Source organism: Lynx rufus, unplaced genomic scaffold, assembly GCF_022079265.1.
Source record: "Lynx rufus isolate CCGP_SWC_20201006 ecotype Redwood Valley unplaced genomic scaffold, mLynRuf1.p SCAF_1, whole genome shotgun sequence".
NCBI classification, from domain to species: Eukaryota; Metazoa; Chordata; class Mammalia; order Carnivora; family Felidae; genus Lynx; species Lynx rufus.
In genome coordinates, this window is record NW_025814823.1 from 213,653,959 (window position 1) to 213,679,156 (window position 25,198).

The 25,198-nt window shown below is 38.0% G+C and overlaps 1 protein-coding gene and 1 pseudogene across 2 annotated transcripts in view; one reads left to right on the forward strand and one right to left on the reverse strand.

Annotated features, from left to right (window-relative positions):
- Window positions 1–22,333, forward strand: part of ZFR (zinc finger RNA binding protein) — an 83,630-nt gene extending 61,297 nt beyond the window's left edge. For both annotated transcript variants that reach the window (XM_047093706.1, XM_047093713.1), the window contains 3 exons: window positions 14,765–14,876; window positions 14,985–15,082; window positions 20,822–22,333. In XM_047093706.1, the coding sequence (XP_046949662.1) occupies window positions 14,765–14,876; window positions 14,985–15,082; window positions 20,822–21,001 (390 nt within the window). In that variant the 3' untranslated portion in view covers window positions 21,002–22,333. The remainder of the gene's footprint in view (window positions 1–14,764; window positions 14,877–14,984; window positions 15,083–20,821) is intronic.
- On the reverse strand, window positions 23–9,092 carry LOC124527988 (60S ribosomal protein L23-like; annotated as a pseudogene).
- Window positions 22,334–25,198: the final 2,865 nt, after the last annotated feature.

Consider the following 25,198-nt stretch of genomic DNA (forward strand, 5'->3'; position numbering starts at 1 on the left):
TAATTTTTCTCTCTCCTGAGCTTCATTTTGGCAACTTCCATTTTCCTAGAAAAATTGACCAATTCAGCTAGATATTCAGATTTTTACATGATAGAATTTTGCTGTCTCAGGGTTTAAGTACTTGCAGCATCTTTATTATTTTGTTTCTTTGTAATTCTCCTTTTGATTGATCACACTAGCCAACAATTGTAGTTAGCATATAAGAGCAAAATGAATGAGTGTTTCAGTATTTATATGTGGTCAGAATTCACAAAATTCTTAATATATTTTAATATAAAATTGTATTAAGCATTACCTAACTTCATATTTTTTTAATGTTTATTATTGTTGAGAGAAGAGAGAGCAGGGGAGGGGTAGAGAGAGAGGGAAACACAGAATCCGAAGCAGGCTCCAGGCTGTGAGCTGTCAGCACAGAGCACGCTGGGGGGCTTGAACTCACAAACCCTGAGATCATGACCTGAGCAGAAGTGGGAAGCTTAACTGACTGAGCCACCTAGGCGCCCCCAAAATGGTTACTTATTTAGTTTGAGACAGAGAGAGAGCAGGGGAGGGGCAAAGAGAAAGGGAAACACAGAATCCGAAGCAGGCTCTAGGCTCTGAGCTGTCAGTGCAGAGCCCAGTGCAAGGCTCGAACTTACGAACTACGAGATTATGGCCTAAATTGATGTCGAAATCCCAACCAAGTGAGCCACCCAGGTGCCCCTCAGGTTTTTAGTGTATAAAAATATATGCCCTATACATTATCATTTTGCTTTCTGCTTCCTTTAACTTCAGTCCTCTCCACCCAGGTGCCCTTGAGGCTATTTCACCTGATGGCTGATCTTTTGAAATCGTGTACATATAACAAAAATACACCAATTTTTTGATTATTTATAACACACCAGAATGTCAGTATTTTGACATTTAAAAATGTCTTATTTAGGCAGTGGTTTACTTTTCATATTATTTTTTCCTGTCCCCAAAGAATCAGCTCCTTGGGTTTATTTGCCAGATCTACCATTTTCCTATTTATTTCTAATTTCATCTCTTTATATTTTTTGGGTGGGGGGTTATTTTATTGTTCTTTTACAAACTTTTTGAGATGGGTACTTGTTTCATTCACTCTCTTTAATTCTAATTCCAGTATAGTTAACATACAGTGTAATATTAGTTTCAGGTGTACAATGGAGTGATTTAACAATTCTATACATCACCCAGTGCTCATCAAGACAGGTACACTCCTTAATCCCTATCACCTATTTCACCCATCCCCCCACTCTCATTCACTCTTTAATTATGTAGAGGTTTTAACACAGATTTTGGCTATATATGTAATATTTTCTTTTTATTTTCTATGTAATCTGAAATTTGTCTTCACATGGTCTTTAAGCAAAGAGTAGTTTTGAGGGAATTTTTGAATTCATTGTGATTGAAGGAGGGTTGCTTTTATTTCTGTAAATAAGCTCTAGTTTTTATAGCATTGTAATCTGATAAAGGTATTCTATTTACAGTTTTTAGAATTTAAAGTTTTGCTTTGCAGTCTGATATATACCATTTTTATAATCTATATGGGCACGTTAAAGAGGTGTTCTCAGTAAGATATTGGGGCACCTGGGTGGCTCAGCCAGTTAAGGGGACAACTCTTGATTTCGGCTCAGGTCATGATCTTAATAGTTCATGAGATTGAGCCCTGCGCCCAGCTCTGTGCTGACAGCATTGAGCCTGCTTGGAATTCTCTTTTCTCTGCCTTTCCCCCTGTTCTCCTCTCTCTCTATCCCTCCCTCTCAAAATAAATCAATATTTTTTAAAAAGTTACAGTGGGGCGCCTGGGTGGCTCAGTCGGTTAAGCGGCCGACTTCGGCTCAGGTCATGATCTCATGGTCCGTGAGTTCGAGCCCCGCGTCGGGCTCTGTGCTGACAGCTCAGAGCCTGGAGCCTGTTTCAGATTCTGTGTCTCCCTTTCTCTGGCCCTCCCCTGTTCATGCTCTGTCTCTCTCTGTCTCAAAAAAATAAATAAACGTTAAAAAAAAAAAATTAAAAAAAAAAGTTACAGCAAACAACATTTACTCCTTAGTTCAGTTTAATCATCTTTCTATATTTTTCCTTACATATATTTTGTCTACTTTGTTTATCCGTGGATTGATGAAAGAATTAAAATCCGCTATTTCTATTGTGTTTCTGTTTCCTATAGTTTGTGCTTTACTGTTTTGTTGCAGTAATAATTTTGGACATAAACACTTAATATAGTTTTGTCATTGTGAATATGAACCCTTTCCCATTATAAAGGGCCCCCCGTTTTAACACTTTCTGCCGAGAGTTAATAAGCCTTGTTCATTGATTAATATTGAAACTCTAGTTTTCGTTAGCATGTCTAGTAGGAGTGTATTTCGTGTTTCCTTTGTTTTCTTCTGTGCTTTACCATAATTCTTATTCTTTTCTTGTCCTTTTTATGTGTGAATTTTTTTCTTTTTGACTATTAATTGTTGCCCTTCTATTTTATATACTATTCTTATTCATCTATCTCTTTTAACAGTTTTAGATAATATCTGCCAACCTCTCACCTATAAAAGCTGAGAAAATGATCACTTATACATCCTCCCCTTACCCCTTCCTTCTTGGGTTTGTTATTTCTTTTGTTCATTCCATTTATTTCTTTAATGTATTTACACCTGTTTCTTGATTAACTTATCTTAATATATACTGATTCCATTTAGAAAACAGGTCAATTTACACAGTTACACGTTTTAAATTTTAAAAGTGTAAAAATAAACTACATTTACCTTCTGTAGCCATATTCTGTATGATTGTTTAATGTTCTGTATTTTAATGGTTCAATGCCAACCACTAGGTCTTTTTACTGGGGCTTTGCCTTTTCATTTCCTGATTGACTGCATTTTATCATCAAATAGTTTTTATCAAAAGATGTGTAAGTTTTTAAAAATTTCTCACATTTGAGAATCTCTGCCAATCGCCATTACTTTAATGAGAAATTCATTGTTAGGTCACAGTTTTCCCTCTCTCCATTTTTAGTTTTGCTCCACTATTTTCCAGCATTGTGTATTGGTAAATCTAAATTCAGCCTAATTTTTTTGCCCTGACGTTTTTTTTACAGGCTATTGAAAGAATTGTTTCTTTATTCTTCCATATCATTACCTTAACCAAATTATGTCTTGGAATCTATTGTTTAATATCAGCATTTTTTTTTTTTTTTTTAATCTTTATGTCCTTTTGTCCTGGAGATTTGGTTTTTCTTTCAGTTAGGGGAGAAATAATCTTCCATTATGTCTAATTTTTTTTTTTTAATTTTTTTAAAGTTTATTTCTTTTAAGAGGGAGCAGGCCAGGAAGAGAAGCAGGCTCCTTGCTGTCAGCACAGAGCCTGACCAGGACTCAAACTCTCGAACCCTGAGATTGTGACCTGAGCTGAAATGATGAGTCAGACACTTAACTAACTGAGCCATCCAGGCTCCCCTCTGATTAATAGGATTCTCTATTTTAGGGAAACCAGGTTTCCTTACGTTGGATTGCCTTTGTCTTGCATATCTTTTATCTTCGTAATTATCTTAAGTCTTGTTCTCTTTCCTCTTGTATCCCTATGATTGTCTCTTTGGCAGTACCTTGGTTTTCAGTTATGTTGTATTTTTCTTTACTATTTATAATTCATTTATTCTGTAATAATGTTATTTTATGTTTCAGTGTGCTTTATTAGCTCTAATCTTGCTTTTCATCTCAACTTTGAGTTCTTAATTTTATTGGCTTTTTGCTGATCAGGTTCTCTCTTACAACTCAGAATGTTAGCAGAGAGATTCTTTCAGAACAGGTTTTTTGTTGTTGTTGTTAAGTTTATTTATTTTTGAGAGAAAGAGCAGGCAGGGGCAGAGAGAGAAAAGGAGACAGAGAATCCCAAGCGGGCCCCACACTGTCAGCACAGAGTTGATGCAGGACTCAAACCCACATAGTGTGAGATCGGACGCTGAACTGACTGAGCCAACCAGGCGCTTCCACAGCAGGTTTTTAAATTTTTTTTTTTTTAATAGACATTAATTTTTTAGAGTAGTTTTTGGATCTTCTGCTCTCACATGTTCACTCCCTCCCTGTCAATATTCCTCACCAGAGGGGTACATTAGTTACAAGCAGTGAACCTGTATCGACACATCAACATCACTCAGTTCTGAGAATAGATTTTTCATCTCTGTTTTTCATGGTACATTCCACCCAAATATAGAGATGTCATGTCTAGTTTGTTTTTGTTTTTTCTTCTCCTTAGTTGTCAGTTCGATTACAAAATTGTTTTTGTGCTGAGACATCCAAACAAGAATTGTCTTTGAATCTGTCTGTGCCTTTTAAAATCCGTTTCTTTTTCTTCTCCTGTGAGCTCTGCTTTGAGGATTGTTTATTGGAAAGATATATGGATTTGCTGTATCCAGCCTTATTCCAGACATAGGCTGTGCTCTCTACTATATCTTGGTTGAATGTGCTGTGCTATTGTGTGAGGTAGATTCCATTGACACATTTCAGGCTTTAGTGTTCAAACCCAGGGTGGACACCTAGAGCTTTTTCGCCTATGCAGAATCTGCTCTCTTCCCCACCCCTACCCCCCACCCCCGCTCCAAGCCTATTTACCTTCTCCTTGTAGAAACTACTTCCATTTCCCTGAACCAACAGAGTATTTGGGTATGTGATGCCACTTTGGGACACTTGAGAGTTTACAGCCATCCTTGGTAATACATTTTTCCTACCCTTACTCCTTTGAAAGATGTTTTTTTTTTCTTTTTTATCTACATGTTAGCCAAATGTCTATTTAGAGATAATTAGATGTGGATAATTAGGATTCTTCTTGTTCTTTCCTTCCTCCTTTCTGCAAGAGTCTTCAGGATGGTGAATTCTACTCTTTTCCTTTCTCTGTTAAGATGGAAGGGGAGGTAGAAGGAAAAGGGTTTTTTACATTTAGGAAAATTTCTTCTGGAATTACCTTCAATATGACTTGTTATATCTTTCCAACCTCTCTGGGTTGGAAAGTTATTGCTAAAATTTTTTGGAGTTTTCTCACTCAACTGCCACCCCCACCCCCATCTTCTGTCTAGAGAACCAAGTTGGGAGCTACGTGGAGAGTTGCCCAAGGCCTGCAATTTCTTGGAAAGTTCTTTCACTGACCTTTTCCTCTGTTTTTGGTTGAAGCTGTTACATTTTTGCTTGGGTGGTATGTGTTGTAACATATTTCTTAATCATGTTTTGGGCCAGAGATGGTGAAGTTTGGGTTTGTGCTGTCACCTTAAGCAAAGAGTAACTTTTCTTGATTTCATAAAATAAATTTGAAATTTTTTATGAACTTTATTATCTTTAGTTTTATTTAGCATTCAGATTATTTGAGTAAATCTTTAAGTAACAGTGCCTGCTTTTAGGCTTTCATTTACCACTACAGTGAGTACTGAAATGGTACTTTGCCTTCAAAGTAGTTCTTTTGTCCTAAACCCATGGTGATGAAGTAAAGAAAAGACAGAGCTGTTGTCAGGTTGGCCTGGCATCAGTGTTGCTATGTGGTATCTCAACCTCTTTTAGAATGGTATACCTCTATAATGGTATACTATGGTATAATTTACAAAGGACATATTATTTTTTTAATGTTTATTATATATTATATTTATGAACAGTATATATGAAGTTAAGGAATATTTTATAAAAAGAATAACCTGTCACAACATAGATGAACCTCCAAAATACTGTGTTAAGTGAAGGAAGCCTTAGACACAAAAGGTCACATTATGTGATTACATTTGTGTGAAATATCCAGAATAAACAAATACATACAGACAGAATGCAAATTGATGGGCTTCCAGAGACATGGGGGGAAAGAGGAAATGGGAGAAACTACTTAATGGATAAGAAGTATTACTCTGAAATTATGGCAATGTTTTGAATTAGAGGTGTTGCACAACATAGTGAATTATTCACTTTAAAGTACTTGATTTTATATTATGTGACTTTTACCTTACTTTTTAAAAACTTGTGTGTATTTATTTTTGAGAGCAAGTGGGTGAGGGGCAGAGAGGGAGAGAGAGAATCCCAAGCAGGACCTGTGCTGTTGGCACAGAGCCTAACACGAGGCTCAAACTCATGAACCATGAGATTGACTGGAACCAAGATCAAGAGTTAGACGCTTAACTGACAGAACCACCCAGGCGCCCTGAATTTTACCTCACTTCTTTTTTTTATTTAAAAAAAAAATTTTTTTTTAAACGTTTATTCATTTTTGAGAAACAGAGCACATAAACGGGGGTGGGGCAGAGAGAGGAAGACACAGAATATGAAGCGGGTTCCAGGCTCTGAGCTGTCAGCACAGAGCCTGACGAGGGGCTCAAACTCACAAACCATGAGATCATGACCCAAGGCAAAGTCTGATGCTTAACCGACTGAGCTACCCAGGTGCCCCTACCTCACTTTTTAAAAGAATGATCTGCCAAATGTTAAAGAACAGTTCTCAAAGAGGCTGAGGGAACTGCCATAATTCTTCTGCTTTGTGCTCAAATAGCTGTTGAAATATGTGATTATTTCTTTCTACATATTTTGTTGTGTTTTTTCGCAAGAATATAAGTAATTTAGGTTTTAGTGGTGGTGGCTTATAGTAAGAGAGTTCCTATCACTTTTTTCTTTTTAAGTAATCTTTACACCCGACATGGGGTTTGATCAAGCTCACCATCCTAAAATCAAGAGTCACATCCTCTACTGACTGAGCCAGCCAGGTGCCCCCTGCCTGTAACTTTTAGAACCAGTGAAGAGTTTTTAAATGATAGGACACTGACATTCAGGGCGAAGAAATAACATTGTCTTAGCTTGTAAAAGAATCAGCAAATTACACTTGAAGGGTATTGTCTCATTCACTTTAGTTTAAAAATAATAATGTAGCACTTAGCTACCCCCCAACAAAAACCATCTACTTAAACCATCTACACATGTACCCCCTAATCACCAAAAGCTGTAAAAAAATTATTCTCACAAGACATGACAATTTTTACCAAGAATTGTTGAGTCTGAAATGAGGTGTTACTGCATAAATGTAATACAAAAATACAATATCCTGCAAATGGACATGGGAATGAAAGTCTGTCATGCATGTATCAATATTAACCTGTGTCAACTAGAATATAGAAATGGATTTTGTGTATACAGTTGCTTGTTGTAAATGATATTCATAAAGTCCTATTTTATTATTACTAACATCTTCATCTGTCAAATGGGAATAATAGTCCTATCTGCCCCTAAAAGGTGATTGTGGGAATTTACATTGGTTAATGTACATAAGAGCTTAGAATAGTGCTTAGTTTATAATAAGCACTCAATAAGCACTAGTTTTAATAAAGAGGATAACTACTATTATTTCTGTTATATAACCAGACTTCCTAGTGTTAGATTGTGCTTACATTAAATATAATAGCCCTATTGTAAATCTTTGAGCGTGTCAGTTGTATGCTAAAAAAGGGTTTACCCGTTTACTTTGCCACCAAATGAAAGTATCTGTGTTCTCACAGTCTCAGAAGATGTTTTTTTAAGTCAGTGGGACACTTGGCTGGCTCAGTCAGTGGAATGTGCGACTCTTGATCTTAGAGTTGTGAGTTTGGACCCCACATTGGGTGTAGAGACTACGTAAAATCTTTTAGGGAGGCCTAGGTGGCTCAGTTGGTTGGGTATCTGACTATTGATCTCAAGTCTTGATCCCAGGGTTCTGAGTTCAAGCCCCATATTGGGCTCCGCACTAGGTATGAAGCCTGCTTACTTAATTAAATCTTTAAAAAGAAAAGAAAGAAACTAATATCCAAGGAAACTAGTTAACTGGTCTGGATCACCCATTGATAAAGGATATACATTGCAATATAGTTGTGGTTTTTAAAAACAAAAACATTTTAAATCAGACCTGGGTTCAAATCTCAACCTAATTTTTACAGTTTAGCTGCATAACCTTGGACAAGTTATTTAACGTCTTTAAGATTTTCCCCCCCAGTCTTTAAAATTCAGGTATAGTAGCATCTAGTTATGAGGATTAAATTAAATTATGCATTTAAAGTGCTTATTAGCACGTGGGACACCTGTGTGGTTCAGTCGGTTAAGCATCCAACTTCCGCTCCGGTCATGATCTCACCTTTGGTAGATTCAAGTTCCGCATCTGGCTCTGTGCTAACAGCTCAGAGCCTAGAGCCTGCTTCACATTCTGTGTCTCCCTCTCCCCCTCCCCTACTTGCGTGCACGCGCGCTCTCTCTCTCTCGCTCTCGCTCTCTCTCACAAAAATAAATATGGGCGTATGGTGGCTCAGTTGGTTAAGTGACCGACTTCGTCTCAGGTCATGATCTCACAGTTTGTGGGTTCAAGCCCCATGTGGGGCTCTGTGCTGAACACTTGACCGGAGCCTGGAGCGTGCTTCAGATTCTGTGTCTCCTTCTCTTCTCTCTGCCCCTCCCCCGCTTGTGCTCTGTCTCACCCTCTCAAAAATAAACAAACTTAAAAAAATTCTTTTTAAATAAACATTTAGAAAAATAAAAATAAAGTGCTTAGCATAAAAAATAAAGTGCTTAGCATGGTGCTTGCCACATTGTAAGCCTAATTAGTACAACTAGAGATGAGAAGGAAAAATAGGCTTCATAAGTGGTTTGGGTTACGGGGCAAATAATTTTTTTTTTTTTAAACAATATACCAAAGAAACATGCAATACTGCCAGCATTGGATGAAATCCTGGGCCACAAGTCTGCACACTCTTTGGCAGCTCCTCCTGTGATAGCAGAACCTATCATTTCACCTTTATTGTTTACTGTGACCCTTCTGTTATCTTCAAAATAGAAAAACACACCATCTTTTCTCTGGTATGACCTTCATTGACAAATTACTACTGCTGGTTGTACCTTCTTTCTGAACTCTGGTTTGCCTTTCTTTACTGTGGCCATCACCATGTCACCCACAACAGCAGTGAAAAGTCTGTTCAGTCGTTGCTTGATCTCCTTCACAGAGATGATACACAGTTTTTTGGTTCCTGTGTTGTCAGCACAGTTGATCATGGCTCCTACTAGAAGACCTAGGGAAATCCAGAATTTCACACTGAAGGACCCACCACATCCTCACTTCAACATCTTGAATGCCAGAAAGGAACCCATGAGTGTATGTGTGTAAAAGTTTATTTATTTTGAGAGAGGGAGAGAACAAGCAAGCAGGGGAGAGGCAGAGAGAGGGAATCCCATGTAGGCTTTGCGCTATCAGCACAGAGCCTGATGCGGGGCTTGAACTCATGAGTCATGAGATCATGGTCTGACTTGAAACCAAGAGTCAGACACTTAACTGACTAAGCCGCCCAGGAGCCCCTCCCCCCACAAGTGGCTTTTAAAGCAAATATTAAAATTGTAGATCTCAAATCATTTAATATGGAGAGCTTTTCTCTCTCCATAGCTTCAGCTACCAAGATTCTTTATAATCTAAATATTATTTCTCTTGATTCTGTTCATCTTTAATGTTTACTTTTTACTTTCAAATGCATACATTTCGGAGTTTATAAACCACGTGCATACTATTTTTGTTGCTTTCCCAACTATAGACATTTGCTTAGAAAATTACCATGTTCTGAAGAAAATTAATATTTTTATTTTTTTTTTATTTTTTTTATTAACGTTTTTATTTTATTTTTGAGACAGAGACAGCATGAACAGGGGAGGGTCAGCGAGAGGGAGACACAGAATCTGAAACAGGCTCCAGGCTCTGAGCTGTCAGCACAGAGCCCGAAGCGGGGCTCGAACTCACAGACTGCGAGATCATGACCTGAGCCGAAGTTGGCCGCTTAACCGACTGAGCCACCCAGGCGCCCCGAAAATTAATATTTTTAAATTGCTTGCTTCATAGCAAATGATCTCAGAAGGCAGATCGTTGACCTAGTTTTATTGTGGGTATTTATATATTGACTTTGGTTTTCCACAAGTAATTTATTTCCTTTTTGGTTTTTAATTAGTCTATACCTTTATTTGCAAGTATAAATCATAAATCCTCACTTTTCAGGGTTAATAAGTAGATTTTGATAAAACTTTGAATTACTTGAAACACACCCTGTGTCTTGACATACCAAGACTACAGCTGATTATTTAATACTTTTTTTCTCTTAACATTTTCTAAAAGTACTTATTAAAAGTGTGAGATACAGTTGACCCTTGAACAACGTAGGGGTTAGGGGCACCAATCCCCACACAGTTAAAAATTCGTGTACAACTTTTGACTGCCCAAAAACTTAACTACTAATAGCCTGCTCTTCATAGGAAGCTTCACAAATAACACAGTCCATTAACACATTTTGCATGTTGTATATATTACATCCTTTGTTCTTATAGTAATGCCTAACTTTTCTTAAATTCTTTTGATATATCAAGGCTACATTCATCTTGTTGTTGTCGTTAATGTTGATGTTATTTATTTTGAGAGAGTGAGCGGGGAAGGGACAGAGAATCCCAGGCAGGCTCCCCACCCAGCATGGAACCCAACACAGGGCTCAATCCCATGACCATGAGATCATGACCCAAGCCGATAACAAGAGTCAGACGCTCAACTGACCGAGCCACTGAGGTGCCCCTCATCTGTCTTTTCAAATTATCACAAATGTCCAAAATATTGTCCTACTTATTTATTAAAGATTTTTATTTTTAAGTGATCTCCACACCTAATGTAGGACTCAAACTCACAACCCTGAGATCAAGAGCATGCTTTACTGCCTGAGCCAGCCTGGTACCCGTCTAATATATTTATTTTCACAAAATCCATGTATTGGTGAACCCACACTAGTCAAACACATGTTATTCAAGGGTCACCTGTATTTGTGAAAGTTGCATATTTTGTAACTCAGTGTTGTATTTTGAGCACAGCATCAGGAATTTTGATAATTACCACCTTTAATTTCTCTTATGACCAGGACTGTTCTCACATTATTTTCAAAAGCATTTTGTTTCCTAAACATTTATTGAGTAATTTCTACATGTTGGCTACTTATGCTAGGCACAGGAGTTCAAAATGTCATTGATTTTGATTTGTCAATGATTTCACAGTCTGTTGAACATCTTAAAATAGTACTTGATTTGTCTAAAAAAGGAGAGCCATTTATTACACATTCATAGAGTTGTCTGAGTAACTGAAGCTGATTCCTTAGAATTCTCAAAAATTTTTTAGGTTTATTTTTATTTATTTTGAGAGAGAATAGAGAGCAAGTGGGGGAGGGACAGAGAGAGGGAGAGAAAGAATCCCAAGCAGGCTCCTTGCTCTCAGCTCAGAGCCCAATGTGGGGCTTGAACTCCCAAACCGTGAGATCATGACCTGAGCTGAAGTCAGACTCTTAACTGACTGAGCCATGCCACCCAGGCACCCCTAAAATTCTAAAAATTTCTAAATGGCAATCTTTAAACAAAATGCTTGAACATCTTCCTGCATTCTTCTGAGTAAACTGAACCATCTTAATTTTTTTCATTGTGATTTGCATTTATCATATGAACATTCATTATTTTCATTTTTGTTAATCAGTGTCTCATGCTGCCGGCTATTATTTTTGTACCTGTTAATTGTGTACTGTCTCTTTAAATTTCCAACTCTCCTATAATTTATTCCTAATTTGTTTGGGGTTACTTCTCCACATGTCCAGACTTTTTAGTTATTGCTATTTAAAGATCTGACTAATGCAGGGGCACCTGGGTAGCTCAGTTGGTTGGGCATCTGACTTCAGCTTAGGTCATGATGTTGCAGTCTGAGTTCAAGCCCCACGTCGGGCTCTGCGCTGACAGCTCAGAGGCTGGAGCCTGCTTCAGATTCTGTCTCCATCTCTCTCTGCCCCTCCCCTGCTCTCACTGTGTCTCTGTCTCTCAAAAATAAAATTAAAACATTTAAAAAAAATTTTCTTAAATCTGACTAATGCAGCGCCTGGGTGGCTCAGTCAGTTAAGCCTCCGACTCTGCTCAGGTCCTGATCTCACTGTTCACGAGTTCTTGGGCTCTGTGCTGATAGCTCAGACCCTGGAGCCTGCTTCACATTCTGTGTCTCCCTCTCTCTCTCTCTCTCTGCCCTTCCCCTCTTTGCACTCTGTCTCTCTCAAAAATAAATAAAAACATTATTAAAAAAAAAACAAAACAATCTGACTAATGGCCTTAGGGTGAATAGGTTGATATGGTAAATCTCAGATTATATAACTTCATAAGCATTTTAGGTACACAAAAATAGATTCTGACTAAGGTATTTTCAGCTTCATTATTTTTGTTTTGTTTTGATTTTTTCTTTTTTTTATTAATTTTTTTTTTTAATTTACATCCAAATTAGCATATAGTGCAACAGTGATTTCAGGAGTAGATTCCTTAGTGCCCCTTGCCCATTTTGCCCATCCCCCCTCCCACAACCCCTCCAGCAACCCTCTGTATGTTCTCCATATTTAAGAGTCTCTTCTGTTATGTTCCCCTCCCTGTTTTTATATTTTTGCTTCCCTTCCCTTATGTTCATATGTTTTGTATCTTAAAGTCCTCATATGAGTGAAGTCATATGATATTTGTCCTTCTCTGACTGACAAATTTTGCTTAGCATAATACCCTCTAGTTCCATCTACGTAGTTGCAAATGGCAAGACTTTATTCTTTTTGATTGCCGAGTAATACTTCATTGTATATATATATATACCACATCTTCTTTATCCATTCATCCATCGATGGACAGTTGGGCTCTTTCCATACTTTGGCTATTGTTGATAGTGCTGCTATAAACATTGGGGTGCACGTGTCCCTTTGAAACAGCACACCTGTATCCCTTGGATACATACCTGGTAGTGCAATTGCTGGGTCATAGGGTAGTTCTGTTTTCAGTTTTTTGAGGAACCTCCCTACTGTTTTCCAGAGTGGCTGCACCAGCTTGCATTGCCACCAACAATGCAAAAGAGATCCTCTTTACCCGCATCCTAGCCAACATCAGTTGTTGCCTGAGTTGTTAATGTTAGCCATTCTGACAGGTGTGAGGTGGTATCTCATTGTGGTTTTGATTTGTATTTCCCTGATGCTGAGTGATGTGAAGCATTTTTTCATGCGTCAGTTGGCCATCCAGATGTCTTCTTTGGAGAAGTGTCTATTCATGTCTTTTGCCCATTTCTTCACTGGATTATTTGTTTTTTGGGTGTTGAGTTTGATAAGTTCTTTATAGATTTTGGATACTAACCCTTTATCTGCTATGTCGTTTGCAAATATCTTCTCCCATTCCATCAGTTGCCTTTTAGTTTTGCTGATTGTCTCCTTCGCTGTGCAGAAGCTTTTTATTTTGATGAGGTCCCAGTAATTCATTCATTATCATTTTTTTAATGTTTATTTGTTTTGAGAGAGAGCAAGTGGGAGAGGGGTGGAGAGAGAGAATCTCAAGCAGGCTCCATGCTGTCAGCACAGAGTCCAGCGCAGGCTTGATCTCAGGAAGCTTGAGATCATGCCCTGAGCCAAAATCAAGAGCCAGATGTTCAACCAACTGAGCCACCCAGGTGCCCCAGCTTCGTTATCATTTTAAGGATTTTATTGTAGTTTCAATCTGTTTAGTTTCTTTGAATATTGTATTGGTGGTCATACTTTTTAAATTTCAGTAAAAACTATCACAAAATGCAAAAGGCCATATTTTATATTTGTTCCATTTGTGTGAAATGTCCAGAAAGACAAATCTGTAGAAATAAAAAGTGGTTTACTGGTTGCCAGGGGTTGGAGGAAAGGGAAAATGGATAATGATAGCTGGTGGATATGGAGGTTTTTTGCGGGGGTTGGGTGGAGGTGATGCAGTATTCTGGAATTAGATAATGATTATGGTTGAACAACTTTGTAAGTATACTGAAAACCACTGAATTATAGTCTTTAAAAGAATGGATCTTATGTGAATTATATCTCAAGTTTTAAAATCTAAATTAAAGCAAAGTTTCTAATAGACCATTCAAACCATATTCTGAAGTGGTTTCTTTCTAAATCTATACTTTTACTTTTGTCTTTTATTCATTGGTTTAGATTTTGAGTCTCTCAGATGTAATTTATTTATAGTGAAGGCATAATTTGTATTTTCCTTAGGGATAATATAAGTGCAGTTGTGCATTAAATGAAAATTTAGATAATCTACATTGTTTTTAAAGAAAAAACAAGTCTTCTTTACTTGAGATATTGATCTACTCTAACTGTAGGTATTAAGGAACAAACATGTGAGCCCTAAATATCTAAAGAATTTTAAGGACTGTCATTTTAATAGGAAAGACCAGCAATACTTAAAACTAAAAACAAACCAAACTCTATTAATTTATTTTGCATTTTTCTTCATTAAGCATAAATTATAATATCTTTTTAAAGTGTAGGGGCACCTGGGTGGCTCAGTCGGTTAAGCGGCTGACTTCGGCTCAGGTCATGATCTCGCGGTCCGTGAGTTCGAGCCCTGCGTCGGGCTCTGTGCTGACAGCTCAGAGCCTGGAGCCTGTTTCAGATTCAGTGTCTCCCTCTCTCTGACCCTTCCCTGTTCATGCTCTGTTTCTCCCTGTCTCAAAAATAAAAAAAAATAAATAAAGTGTAAATTATATATTGCCTCATGAGTTTTGTTTTCATTACTTGTTTTATTTCATTTTGATTGTTTTTATATTTAATTTTCTGGTTTTGTGATTTGTTCTATGTAACGTTTTCAGTATTTAAAACTTTTAACAGCAACTTAATAAGTAATTTTTCATTCTGATGTTTGAAAATGAGTAATTCCTTTGGTCTGTAAGTTATTAAACACAGTTTTTATTTTTTTATTTTTAGGCTATGGAGTTACTAGTCGAGAAGGCGATCAGTAGTGCTTCTAGTCCTCAGAGCCCTGGAGATGCACTGAGAAGAGTTTTTGAGTGCATTTCTTCAGGGATTATTCTTAAAGGTAAGTTTTGGCTCATTTTTAATGTTTGTGCATTTGATAGTTGAATAATAACTCTTTCTTTTACAAATGGATAATGCTAATGCCTTTTTTTCTCTATGGTGATTGTAGGTAGTCCTGGACTTCTGGATCCTTGTGAGAAGGATCCATTTGATACCTTGGCAACAATGACTGACCAACAGCGTGAAGACATCACTTCCAGTGCACAGGTACCAGTGTATTCCTAATCCCAAAGTTTTGTTGGGTCACTGCCCTTAAGGTTTTTTGTGGGGTGTGTGTGTGTGTGTGTGTGTGTGTGTGTGTGTGTGTGTGTGTGTTTTAATGTTCATTTTATTTTTATTTTTGAGAGAGAAGGAGAGACAGAGAGGGAAAATCCCAAGCAGGCTTCGCACTGTTAGTGCTGAGCCCTATGCGGAGCTTGAACTAACTAACCATAAGATCATGACCTGAGCCAAAACCAGAGTCAGATGTTTAACTGACTGAGCCACCCAGTTGCCCCAAAGTTTTGTCTTTTTTGTAATTGTCCTTTAGAAATCATTGTATAGTATTTTTTTTTCTTTTCAAGTTTTTAAATTCTAATTAGTTGGGGCGTCTGGGTGGCTCAGTCATTTTAGTACCCAGCTCTTCATTTCAGCTCAGGTCATGATCCCAGAGTCATGGTATTGAGCCCCATGGCAGTATTAATGCTGAGTATAGAGTCTGCTTAAGAGTCTCTCTCTCTCTCTCTCTCTCTCTCTCTGCCTCTCTCTGCCCCCATCCCCTGCTCGCTCTCTCTCTGTCTCTCTCTCTCTCTCTCTCTCTCAAATTTAAAAAATAAGTAAATAAACACACACAGATAAATTCTAGTTAGTTACCATACAGTAAAATATTGGTTTCAGGAATAGAATTCAGTGATTCATTACTGACATACGACACCCAGTGCTCATCATAAGTGCCTTCCTAATACCCATCACCATCTACCACCCACCTTCCTCCATCAACGTTCAGTTTGTTATCTATCTTTGTCTTTTTATGTTTCGTTTCCCTCTCTTTTTTTTTCCTCCCATATGTTCATCTTCTTCGTTTCTTAAATTCCACATATAAATGAAATCATATGGTATTTATCTTTCTCTGACTGACTCTAGCTCCATCCACGTTGCAAATGGCAAGGTTTCGTTCTTTTTTTTATACTTTAGAACTTTTTCCTTAATGTTTATTTTTGAGAGAGAGAGAGAAAGAGAAAGAGAAAGCTCACACACAGGAGCAGGGGAGGGGCAGAGAGAGAGAGAGCGAGCGCGCACGCCAGGATCCGAAGCAGGCTCCACACATCCAGTTGAGGTTCGAACTCAGCAACCGTGAGATGACCTGAGCTGAAACAAGTGTCGGATGCTTAACTGACTGAGCCACCCAGGGTCCCCAAAGATTTCATTCTCTTTGATTGCTGTGTGTGTGTGTGTGTGTGTGTGTGTGTGTGTGTAGTGTTTATATATACATAATGTACATGTGTGAGTATTTATCAGTCAGTGGACATTTGAGCTTTCTCCATAGTTTGGCTTTTGGTTAATAATGATGCTGTAAACATCAGGGTGCCTGTACCCCTTCGGATTGTTTTTTGGTTGTTGTATCCTTTCTGTAAATACTTAGTAGTACAATTGCTGAGTTGTAAGGTAGTTCTATTTTTAAGTTTTGGGGAACCTCTATAGTTTTTCCGAGTGGCTGCACAAGTTTGTATTCCCACCAACAGTGTAAGAGGGTTCCCCTTTCTCCACATCCTCACCAACACCTGTTGTTTCTTGTGTTGTTAATTGTAGCCATTCTGACAGGTGTGAGGTGCTATCTTATTGTGGTTTTGATTTGTATTTCCCTGATGATGAGTGATGTTGAGTATCTTTTCATGTGTCAGTTAGTCAATAGGATGTCTTCTTTGGGATGTATAGTATTTTTTTGTGCTTCTTTAGTAAGCCCTTGGAGGAGATATAATTTAAACTAGATTTCGCTAATGTAATCTTAACTGCATTATTTTAACTATAATTTATATGTCTAAGTAAGTATATTATATAAATATAAAAATACCTCTGTATTTTCAGTGTCTTATTAAATCTGAATATTAGGTTATATATCATGATCAGTTTAGGAATTGTTTATGTCCTCTGGTTTTAAGAAGTGATGTGCTGTGTGGTTTTTGGTAGTTATTCCTATAATTTAGCCTCCCCTGCCACTGGAAAGGCTGTCTAATGTAGTTAATTAAAAATGTAGTCTCTGGAGTCAAGACTCTCTAGGTTTGAATATAAGCTCTTCCATCTTATCTATAAAACAAAGACCAAAGCAGTATCTGTCTCAAGCAGGATTTGGGGGAGGATTAAATGAGTTAATGTGTATAACTATTAACTGTATCTGATATATGGAAGGATCATAATAAATGTTAGCTATTATCAGTTAACAGTTTTATTAGAAGAATTATGGAAAGGAAAAACTGTGTGAACCTAATGGAAAAAAAAAAGTCTAAAACTCCTATAACTTTCCTTTTTTTTATTCCAAAATTGTACTAAGGGGAGAAAAGGCAACTAGCTATGAACAGAAATACTTCACTCTAAGATACTAAACTGTTGGGCTTAAGTTCTTGATTTGTTGTCTCTTCTGGCAAGGGTAATTTAGAATTTGAAAGATGTTAAGATTAAATTGTGTCAAAAGTATATTAAGGGGTAATTGGTAGTAATAGAACCTTATGATTATCTTACAGACTTTATACAATTACTAATTCGTGTGTATTAGACAAGTTTTGTTTTTATTTCTCTGGGTTTAATTTTTTTGGGATGAAGATGGTTACCCTAAGTGGCTTTCTTTCTTCCTTGGTACTTAAAGAAGGAATTACTTACAAATTCTAAGGGAAATGAAATTTACGGTTGGGAACAGGGCATTCGAAAACGAATAGAATTCACTTTTGAAAGGCACTTTTTTTGTTTAAACGTGACTTCGAAGAAAGTGGTCTGACTTTAGGAGGTAGTCACAGATGTCCTTGTTAATAGTGAAGGAGTTAATTGCATTATTCCATTTCTGTAACATTCATAAAATAACATAAATACAGAGATGGAGAACAGAGTAGTGTTTCCTAGGAGTTTGGGATGGGGGTAGGGATTGTTACAAGAAAGGGAGTCTTACAGTGATGGCACAGTTTAATATCTTTTTTTTTTAATGTTTGTTTATTTTTGAGAGACAGAGAGAGACAGAGCATGAGTGGGGAAGGAGCAGAGAGAGAGGGAGACACAGAATCTGATGCAGGCTCCAGGCTCTGAGATGTCGGCACAGAGCCCGACACAGGGCTCGAACTCACGAACCACGAGATCATGACCTGAGCCAGAACCAAGAGTCCGACACTTAACTGACTGAGCCACCCAGGCGCCCCTGAAGTTTATTTTTTGAAAGAGAGTGTGCACAGTTGTGCACGTGAGCAGGGGAGGGACAGAGTGATTGAGGGAGAGAGAGAATCCCAAGCAGGCTCCACACTGACAGCACAGAGCCTGATGCAGGGCTCAAACTCAAGAACCATGACTGGAGCCAAAACCAAGAGTCAGACTCTTAATCGACTGAGCCACCTGGGCGCCCTATGGTAGAAATGTATTAATATTCATTATTGTATACCAGGTATCTTTGGATATTTTCTGTTAATACAGAAAAAAATTACTCTGTTTATCTTTCATAAGTCTCTCTCAGAGAATTTGTATTCTGTTATGGTAAATATTCCTAGTTCTGGCTTCAGAAAGTTGCCTTATAGCTTAAAGGAGATAAAGAAGCACCCACTACTGGTGAAAATCCAGAATTACAAACTAAATAGAATACCTTATCAAGTCCTTATGAACACAGATGATTTGGGGACTTTTAGGATTTCAAAAGCCAATATAATGTGGCACAAAGTTCTAAGGAACTGAAATTGTATAATTGGGGAAAGTTTTAGAATAGTAAATTCTCACACAGATGACTATAACCAACAACTGTATCTCAGCTGAAGAAAATCAACAGGTATTAAAAATATTCTCAATAGCAGCCATTTGGAAAACAGACTCCGAGGTATATTCCCAAGACAACTGAAAACATGTCCACACAAAAACTTGTACGGGAATGTTCGTAGCAGCATTATGCATAATTGCTAAAAAGTGGAGACATCCCAAATGCCCATCAACTGGTAAATGAATAAACAAATACAGTATATATTCTGTACAGTGGAATATTATTTAGTCATTTAAAGGAATGAAGTACTGATACATGCTATAACATGGATTAACCTGATTAACCTTAAAAACCTTATTAAGTGAAAGAAGTCAGACACAAAGCTATATAATGTAGGAGTCCATTTATATGAAATGTCCACAGTCTGCAAATCTTGTAGACATAGAAAAGCGGATTAGTGGTTGTCACTACCTAAGGGTGAAGGGGTTGAGGAATGACTGCCATTGAGTCATAGTTTTGCAGGGGGGGTGGGGGGGAGTTGTGTGTGAAAATGTTCTGAAATCAGTGGTTATGGTTGAACAACTTTGTTAAGTATACTAAAAAACACTGTACATTTTAGAAGGGTGATTCTTAGGATATGTTAATTATATCTCAAAAAAATAGTCTGGGGTGCCTGGGTGACTCCGTCAGTTAAGCTTCCCACTCTTGGTTTCAGCTCAGCTCATGATCTCATGGTAGTGAGTTTAAGGTCCAAGTCGTCAGGTTCTGCACTGACAGCGCAGAATCTGCTTGAGATTCTCTGTCTCCCTCTCTCTCTGCCCCTTCCCTGTTCATGTGTGTTCGTTCTCTCTCTCTCTCTCTCTCTCTCTCTCTCTCTCTCTCTCTCTTTCTCTCTCTCTCTCTCTCTCTCTCTCAAAAATAAATAAATAAATGTAAAATTAAAAAAATAGTCTAAAGACGCCTGGGTGGCTTACCGTCAGTTAAGTGTCTGACTTCAGGTCATGATCTCATAGTTTATGAGTTTGAGCCCTGCATCAAACTCTCTGCTGTCAGCACAGAGCCATCTTCAGATCCTCTGTCTCCCTCCTTCTCTCCCTCCCCAACCTCAAAAATAAGTAAACATTTTAAAGAAGTAGTCTAAACAGTTACATTGAAGGTTATAACCATATAGTAAAATTTGCCATATAATCAGATGATTACATCTTCTTGAATTAGTTTATTCCCAGAAATTTGAGGAATAGATTATGTTTTGTGAAATCTTGTGACATTGATGCCTAACATATGTATGCCTGTGCGTACATAACCATGTAATGAAATTTTTATTTTTGGTTCATGAAGTAACAAGTTAAAGAAATGGCCTTTTTGTAAACCTGAGGAAGTGTGTATATGTATATATGTGCAGCCTGTACACATGGTCATCCACAGAAAAAATGGGAAAATACATGACTATAAACCAAACAGGGATTTACTGCATGAATGAGAGACACTTTGTTTTGCTGTATATTGTTTTAAGGCTTTAAAAAATTTTTTAATGTTTGTTTATTTTTGAGAGAGAGAGAGAGAGAGAGAGAGAGAGAGACAGGGTACAATCAGGGGAGAGGCAGAGAGGGAGAGAGACACAGAATCTGAAGCAGGTTCCAGGCCTCGAGGTGTCAGCCCAGAACCTGACATGGTGTTTGAACTCATAAACCCTGACGTCATGAACTAAGCTGAAGTTAGGTGCTCACCTGACTGAGCCACCCAGGTGCCCCTCAAGATTTTTTCAAATGAACATAATACTGAATTTTTTTTAAGATTTATTTTTTAATTTAGGTTTTAAAAAGCAAAATAGCATGTATACAGAAAAGTCTGAACATATAAAACAAGAACAGTATTTCACAGTATTTCAGTTGTGAAACTAATATTATTGAAGTTATTTCACCAAATATGCTTTTTTATATTGTTACATGGAGACCTAAACCTAGTTAAGAATGAATATTTTTGTCTTTAAAATTAACTCTGAATTTTGGCTCTTTTTGTTGCAGTTTGCATTGAGACTCCTTGCATTCCGCCAGATACACAAAGTTCTAGGCATGGATCCATTACCCCAAATGAGCCAACGTTTTAACATCCACAACAACAGGAAACGAAGAAGGGATAGCGATGGAGTCGATGGATTTGAAGCTGAGGGGAAAAAAGACAAAAAGGATTATGATAACTTTTAAAAAGTTTCTGTAAATCTGCAGTGTTAAAAACAACAGGTGCCCATTTGTTGGTTGTTTTTCATTCATAATAATGTCTACTTTGAAAAGTTTATCAAGAATTTAAAGAATTTCATGGAAGAACCAAGTTTTTCTGTGACATTAATATCTTAATGTACAGTGTTAGGTATTATATTGAATGGAAAGACACCCAAAAAAAAAATTGTGCTCCAACTAGGGGAAAAACAGTGGTTCAGATTTTTTCCCCATTATTTTGGTTTTATTTACTGGTTGCCCTAGCTCCCCCTATTTTTGTGTCTTTTATTAACTAGTCTTATTAAATCTTTACTGTATTTAATGCAGTATTTGTGCTTCAGTTGCTATGTGTATTTTGATATTTTTATTTAGTTTTGTTTGCTCTTTGACACTAGATGTTCCTTTGTGTTATAGATGATATCCTTTGCCCTTCTTAATATTTTACAGCAGTACGTTTTTTTGTAACGTGGAACTGCAGAATTTTTTCTTTTTGTTTTATTCTGTATGTGACGGATTTCAACACAAAAAGTTATCCTGCCATTTAAGTGCTCAGAACTGAATGTTTCTGCAGATCTTGTGGCATTTGTCCCTAGTGTGATATATAAAGGTGTAATTAAGACAGATTTCTGTTAATCTAATCAAGTTTGCTGTTAGTTGTGCATTAGCAGTATAAAAGCTAATATATACTATATGGTCTTGCAACAGTTTTAAAGCCTCTGCATAATTGATAATAAAAATGCATGACATTTTTGTTTTTAATAGACTTTTAAAATTATAATTTTAGGTTTGACACGTAGATCTTTGTACAGTTGACTTTTTGACATAGCAAGGCCAAAAATAACTTTCTGAATATTTTTTTCTTCTGCATAAGTGGAAAGGGCATTTTTCATATATAAGTGGGCTAACCAATATTTTCAAAAGAACTTTATCATTGTGCAACTAACAACAGTAACTAGCCCTTAATTATGATGACAGTTCCTTATTGGTGTGTGTGAGATTACTCTAGCAAACTATTACAGTGTAACACAGTTGAATGATTCCTCCCCCTGCCCATCACCCACATAATTTACAGTTCTCTTAACAGTGAGGTTGATAAAGTATTACTGATAAAAAATTAAGGTTATCTAAGGAGAAAAACCAGAAAATTATTTGGTGTGGCCATCTTACATGCTTATGTGTCCTACAAAAAGCTAAATATTCTAGCAGTGGTGTAATGAGAAGTTACATCTTACTGTTGATGTATGTATGCTCTGGTACACAGATGTCATTTTGTTGTCACAGCACTACAGTGAAATACACAAATAAAAACTTAAATTCATATAATGACTTAAATGTATTATATGTTAGAATTGACTCATAAACTACTTTTGCTTTGAAATGACTTATGCTTCAGTAAAACCATATTCAAGTTTTTTGGGTACTTACATCTTGTTATGCTACCTGAGCACATAATTTCAGAAGAATTTATAATTCAGTAGTCTATTGGCTTAACTTCTTAATTTGGTCAGAATCTTTCCCTGGACCCTTAGAGAACCAGGAAACTGTAGGAGACGACTACCAGAGAACTAGAACAAGAAACTTGGGCTTTTTTACCAATTTTGTCACATATACTATGTAACATTGGCAAGCCTTTTTTTTTTTTTTTTTTTTTTTTAATGTTTCTGGGTCTCCTTTTACTCTTTTGAATAATTAGTTGCCCAGTAAAATTTTGGAATTTTGTTTTCCACAGTTCTCTTGAGAGAGAAGGCAAGAACTGACATTTTGTCACACACTAATGACACAACATACCATGCTTGGTCATTTCCCGTTTTAACCTATCATAACGATAAGAATAAGTGACAGTGCTGTATTTCTTATTTTTCAGATGAGAACACTGAAGCCCAGAGTGGCTAACTAACAAAAGATCACAGATCCACTTATGTGACAGGATTGAAATTGAGTCAGGTTTCAGTAGGAGCTATAGTTAGCGCAGTTTAAATTTTTTATGAAAATAAATGTTCCAGTACTACTTATTTTTTGCATGATGTAATGGTTTCATAGTTGTGGCTAGACCCACATTAACCATCTTGTGTGAAATAACTTGGATTTGTTAATATCTTCTGCTTTGACAATTTTTTAAAGAAAACTATAAACTTGAGTTAAAAGAGGCATTGGTTATCACCCTGATAATACATTCTGGAATCAGTTGTTTTGGTAACTAATTATTAGTTATTCTCTGCATCTCAGGCTGGCTTTCCCTGTTACTTTGTTACAGTAATTTAATGATGACCATAATAAAACAAATTGATTCCTCTCACCTACCTCCATTTAAATGATACACTCCAAATTAGAATTTTCTTTTTCTTCACCACTACTATTTCTTCTGTTTCTTTGGATAAGTTAGAATTGAAAATGCAGAACTGCATGAACAGCATAGCAAAAGATCTCTAGTTTTTATTGTTTTTTTCAATGTTTATTCATTTTTTTGAGAGAAAGAGAGCGATTGGGGGAGGGACCAGGAGAGAGGGAAACACAGAATCTGAAGCAAGCTCCAGGCTCCAAGCTGTCAGCACAGAGCCTGATGCAGGGCTCAAACTCCTGAATGGTGAGATCATGACCTGAGCCAAAGTCAGATGCTCAACCGACTGAGACACCCAGGCACCCCCAGATCTCTGGTAAGTCAAGACTATTTTAAGTAATTTTTTCCTGCTTGTTAACAAAAACATGAATAAAGATTTTTCCCAATAAAGGGCAAATTTTATAGTGTCCTAGAAAGATAACGTTCATAGCATTGGTCTCAAATTTGACTATTCCATGAGAGTTGTCTGGAGAACATTCTAAAAAGATTGAGGAGGGCCAGAATAAGCCTAATTAGGAATGTGCTCTTCTCTCTCCTCTCCCTTCTCTTCTCTCTCCTCTCCCTTCTCTTCTCTCTCCTCTCTTTTCTCTCCTCTCCTCTCTCCTCCTCTCTTCTCTCCCTCTCCCTCTCCCTCTCCCTCTCCCTCTCCCTCTCTCCTTCTCTCCTCTCTTTTCTCTCCTCTCCTCTCTCCTCCTCTCCTCTCTCCCTCTCCCTCTCCCTCTCCCTCTCCCTCTCCCTCTCCCTCCCTCTCCTCTCTCCCTCTCCCTCTCCCTCTCCCTCTCCCTCTCCTCTCTCCCTCTCCCTCTCCCTCTCCCTCTCCCTCTCCCTCTCCTCTCTCCCTCTCCCTCTCCCTCTCCCTCTCCCTCTCCCTCTCCTCTCTCCCTCTCCCTCTCCCTCTCCCTCTCCCCCTCCCCCCCTCTCCCCCTCTCCTCCTCTCCCCCTCTCCCCCTCTCTCCCTCTCTCCCTCTCCCTCTCCTCTCTCCCTCTCCCTCTCCCTCTCCTCTCTCCCTCTCCCTCTCCCTCTCTCCCTCCTCTCTCCCTCTCCTCTCTCCCTCTCCTCTCTCCCTCTCCTCTCTCCCTCTCCCTCTCCTCTCTCCCTCTCCCTCTCCCTCTCCCTCTCCCTCTCCCTCTCCCTCTCCCTCTCCCTCTCCCTCTCCCTCTCCCCCCTCTCTCCCTCTCTCCCTCTCTCCCTCTCTCCTTCTCTCCCTCTCTCCCTCTCCCTCTCTCCCTCTCCCCTCTCCCCTCTCCCCTCTCCCCTCTCCCCTGTCTCCAAGAGAGAATTCCACACAGGCTCAATGTTTTCTTGCTCAGAGCAGACCCAATGTAGGGCTCAAACCTAGGAACTGTGAGATCATGACCTGAGCTGAAGTCAAGAATCTGACACTTAACCAACTGAGCCACCAGGCACCCCAAGGCTGTACATTTTAAGATGGCTTTCTTGTAGGTATTTACTTGAACGGATGGTTTACACACACGTTTAAAATTTTAAAGGTGTAAAGGAATATATGGCTTAAAAGGTCTGCCTCTTGTGTTGCCCCTTCCCAGAGGCAGTCAGTGTTATCCATTGTATGTCCTTCCACACATGGTCTGTGCATGTGGCATGAACGTGTACACCTCTTTGCTTTTTTACAAATGGCTGCATACTGGGCTTATTCTGCACCTGCCTTCCTTTCCTTTAAATATCTGAGTCCTAGAGATTATTCCATATCAGTACACATAGGGAAATTGCATTTTTTTTTTTTCAACGTTTATTTATTTTTGGGACAGAGAGAGACAGAGCATGAACGGGGGAGGGGCAGAGAGAGAGGGAGACACAGAATCGGAAACAGGCTCCAGGCTCTGAGCCA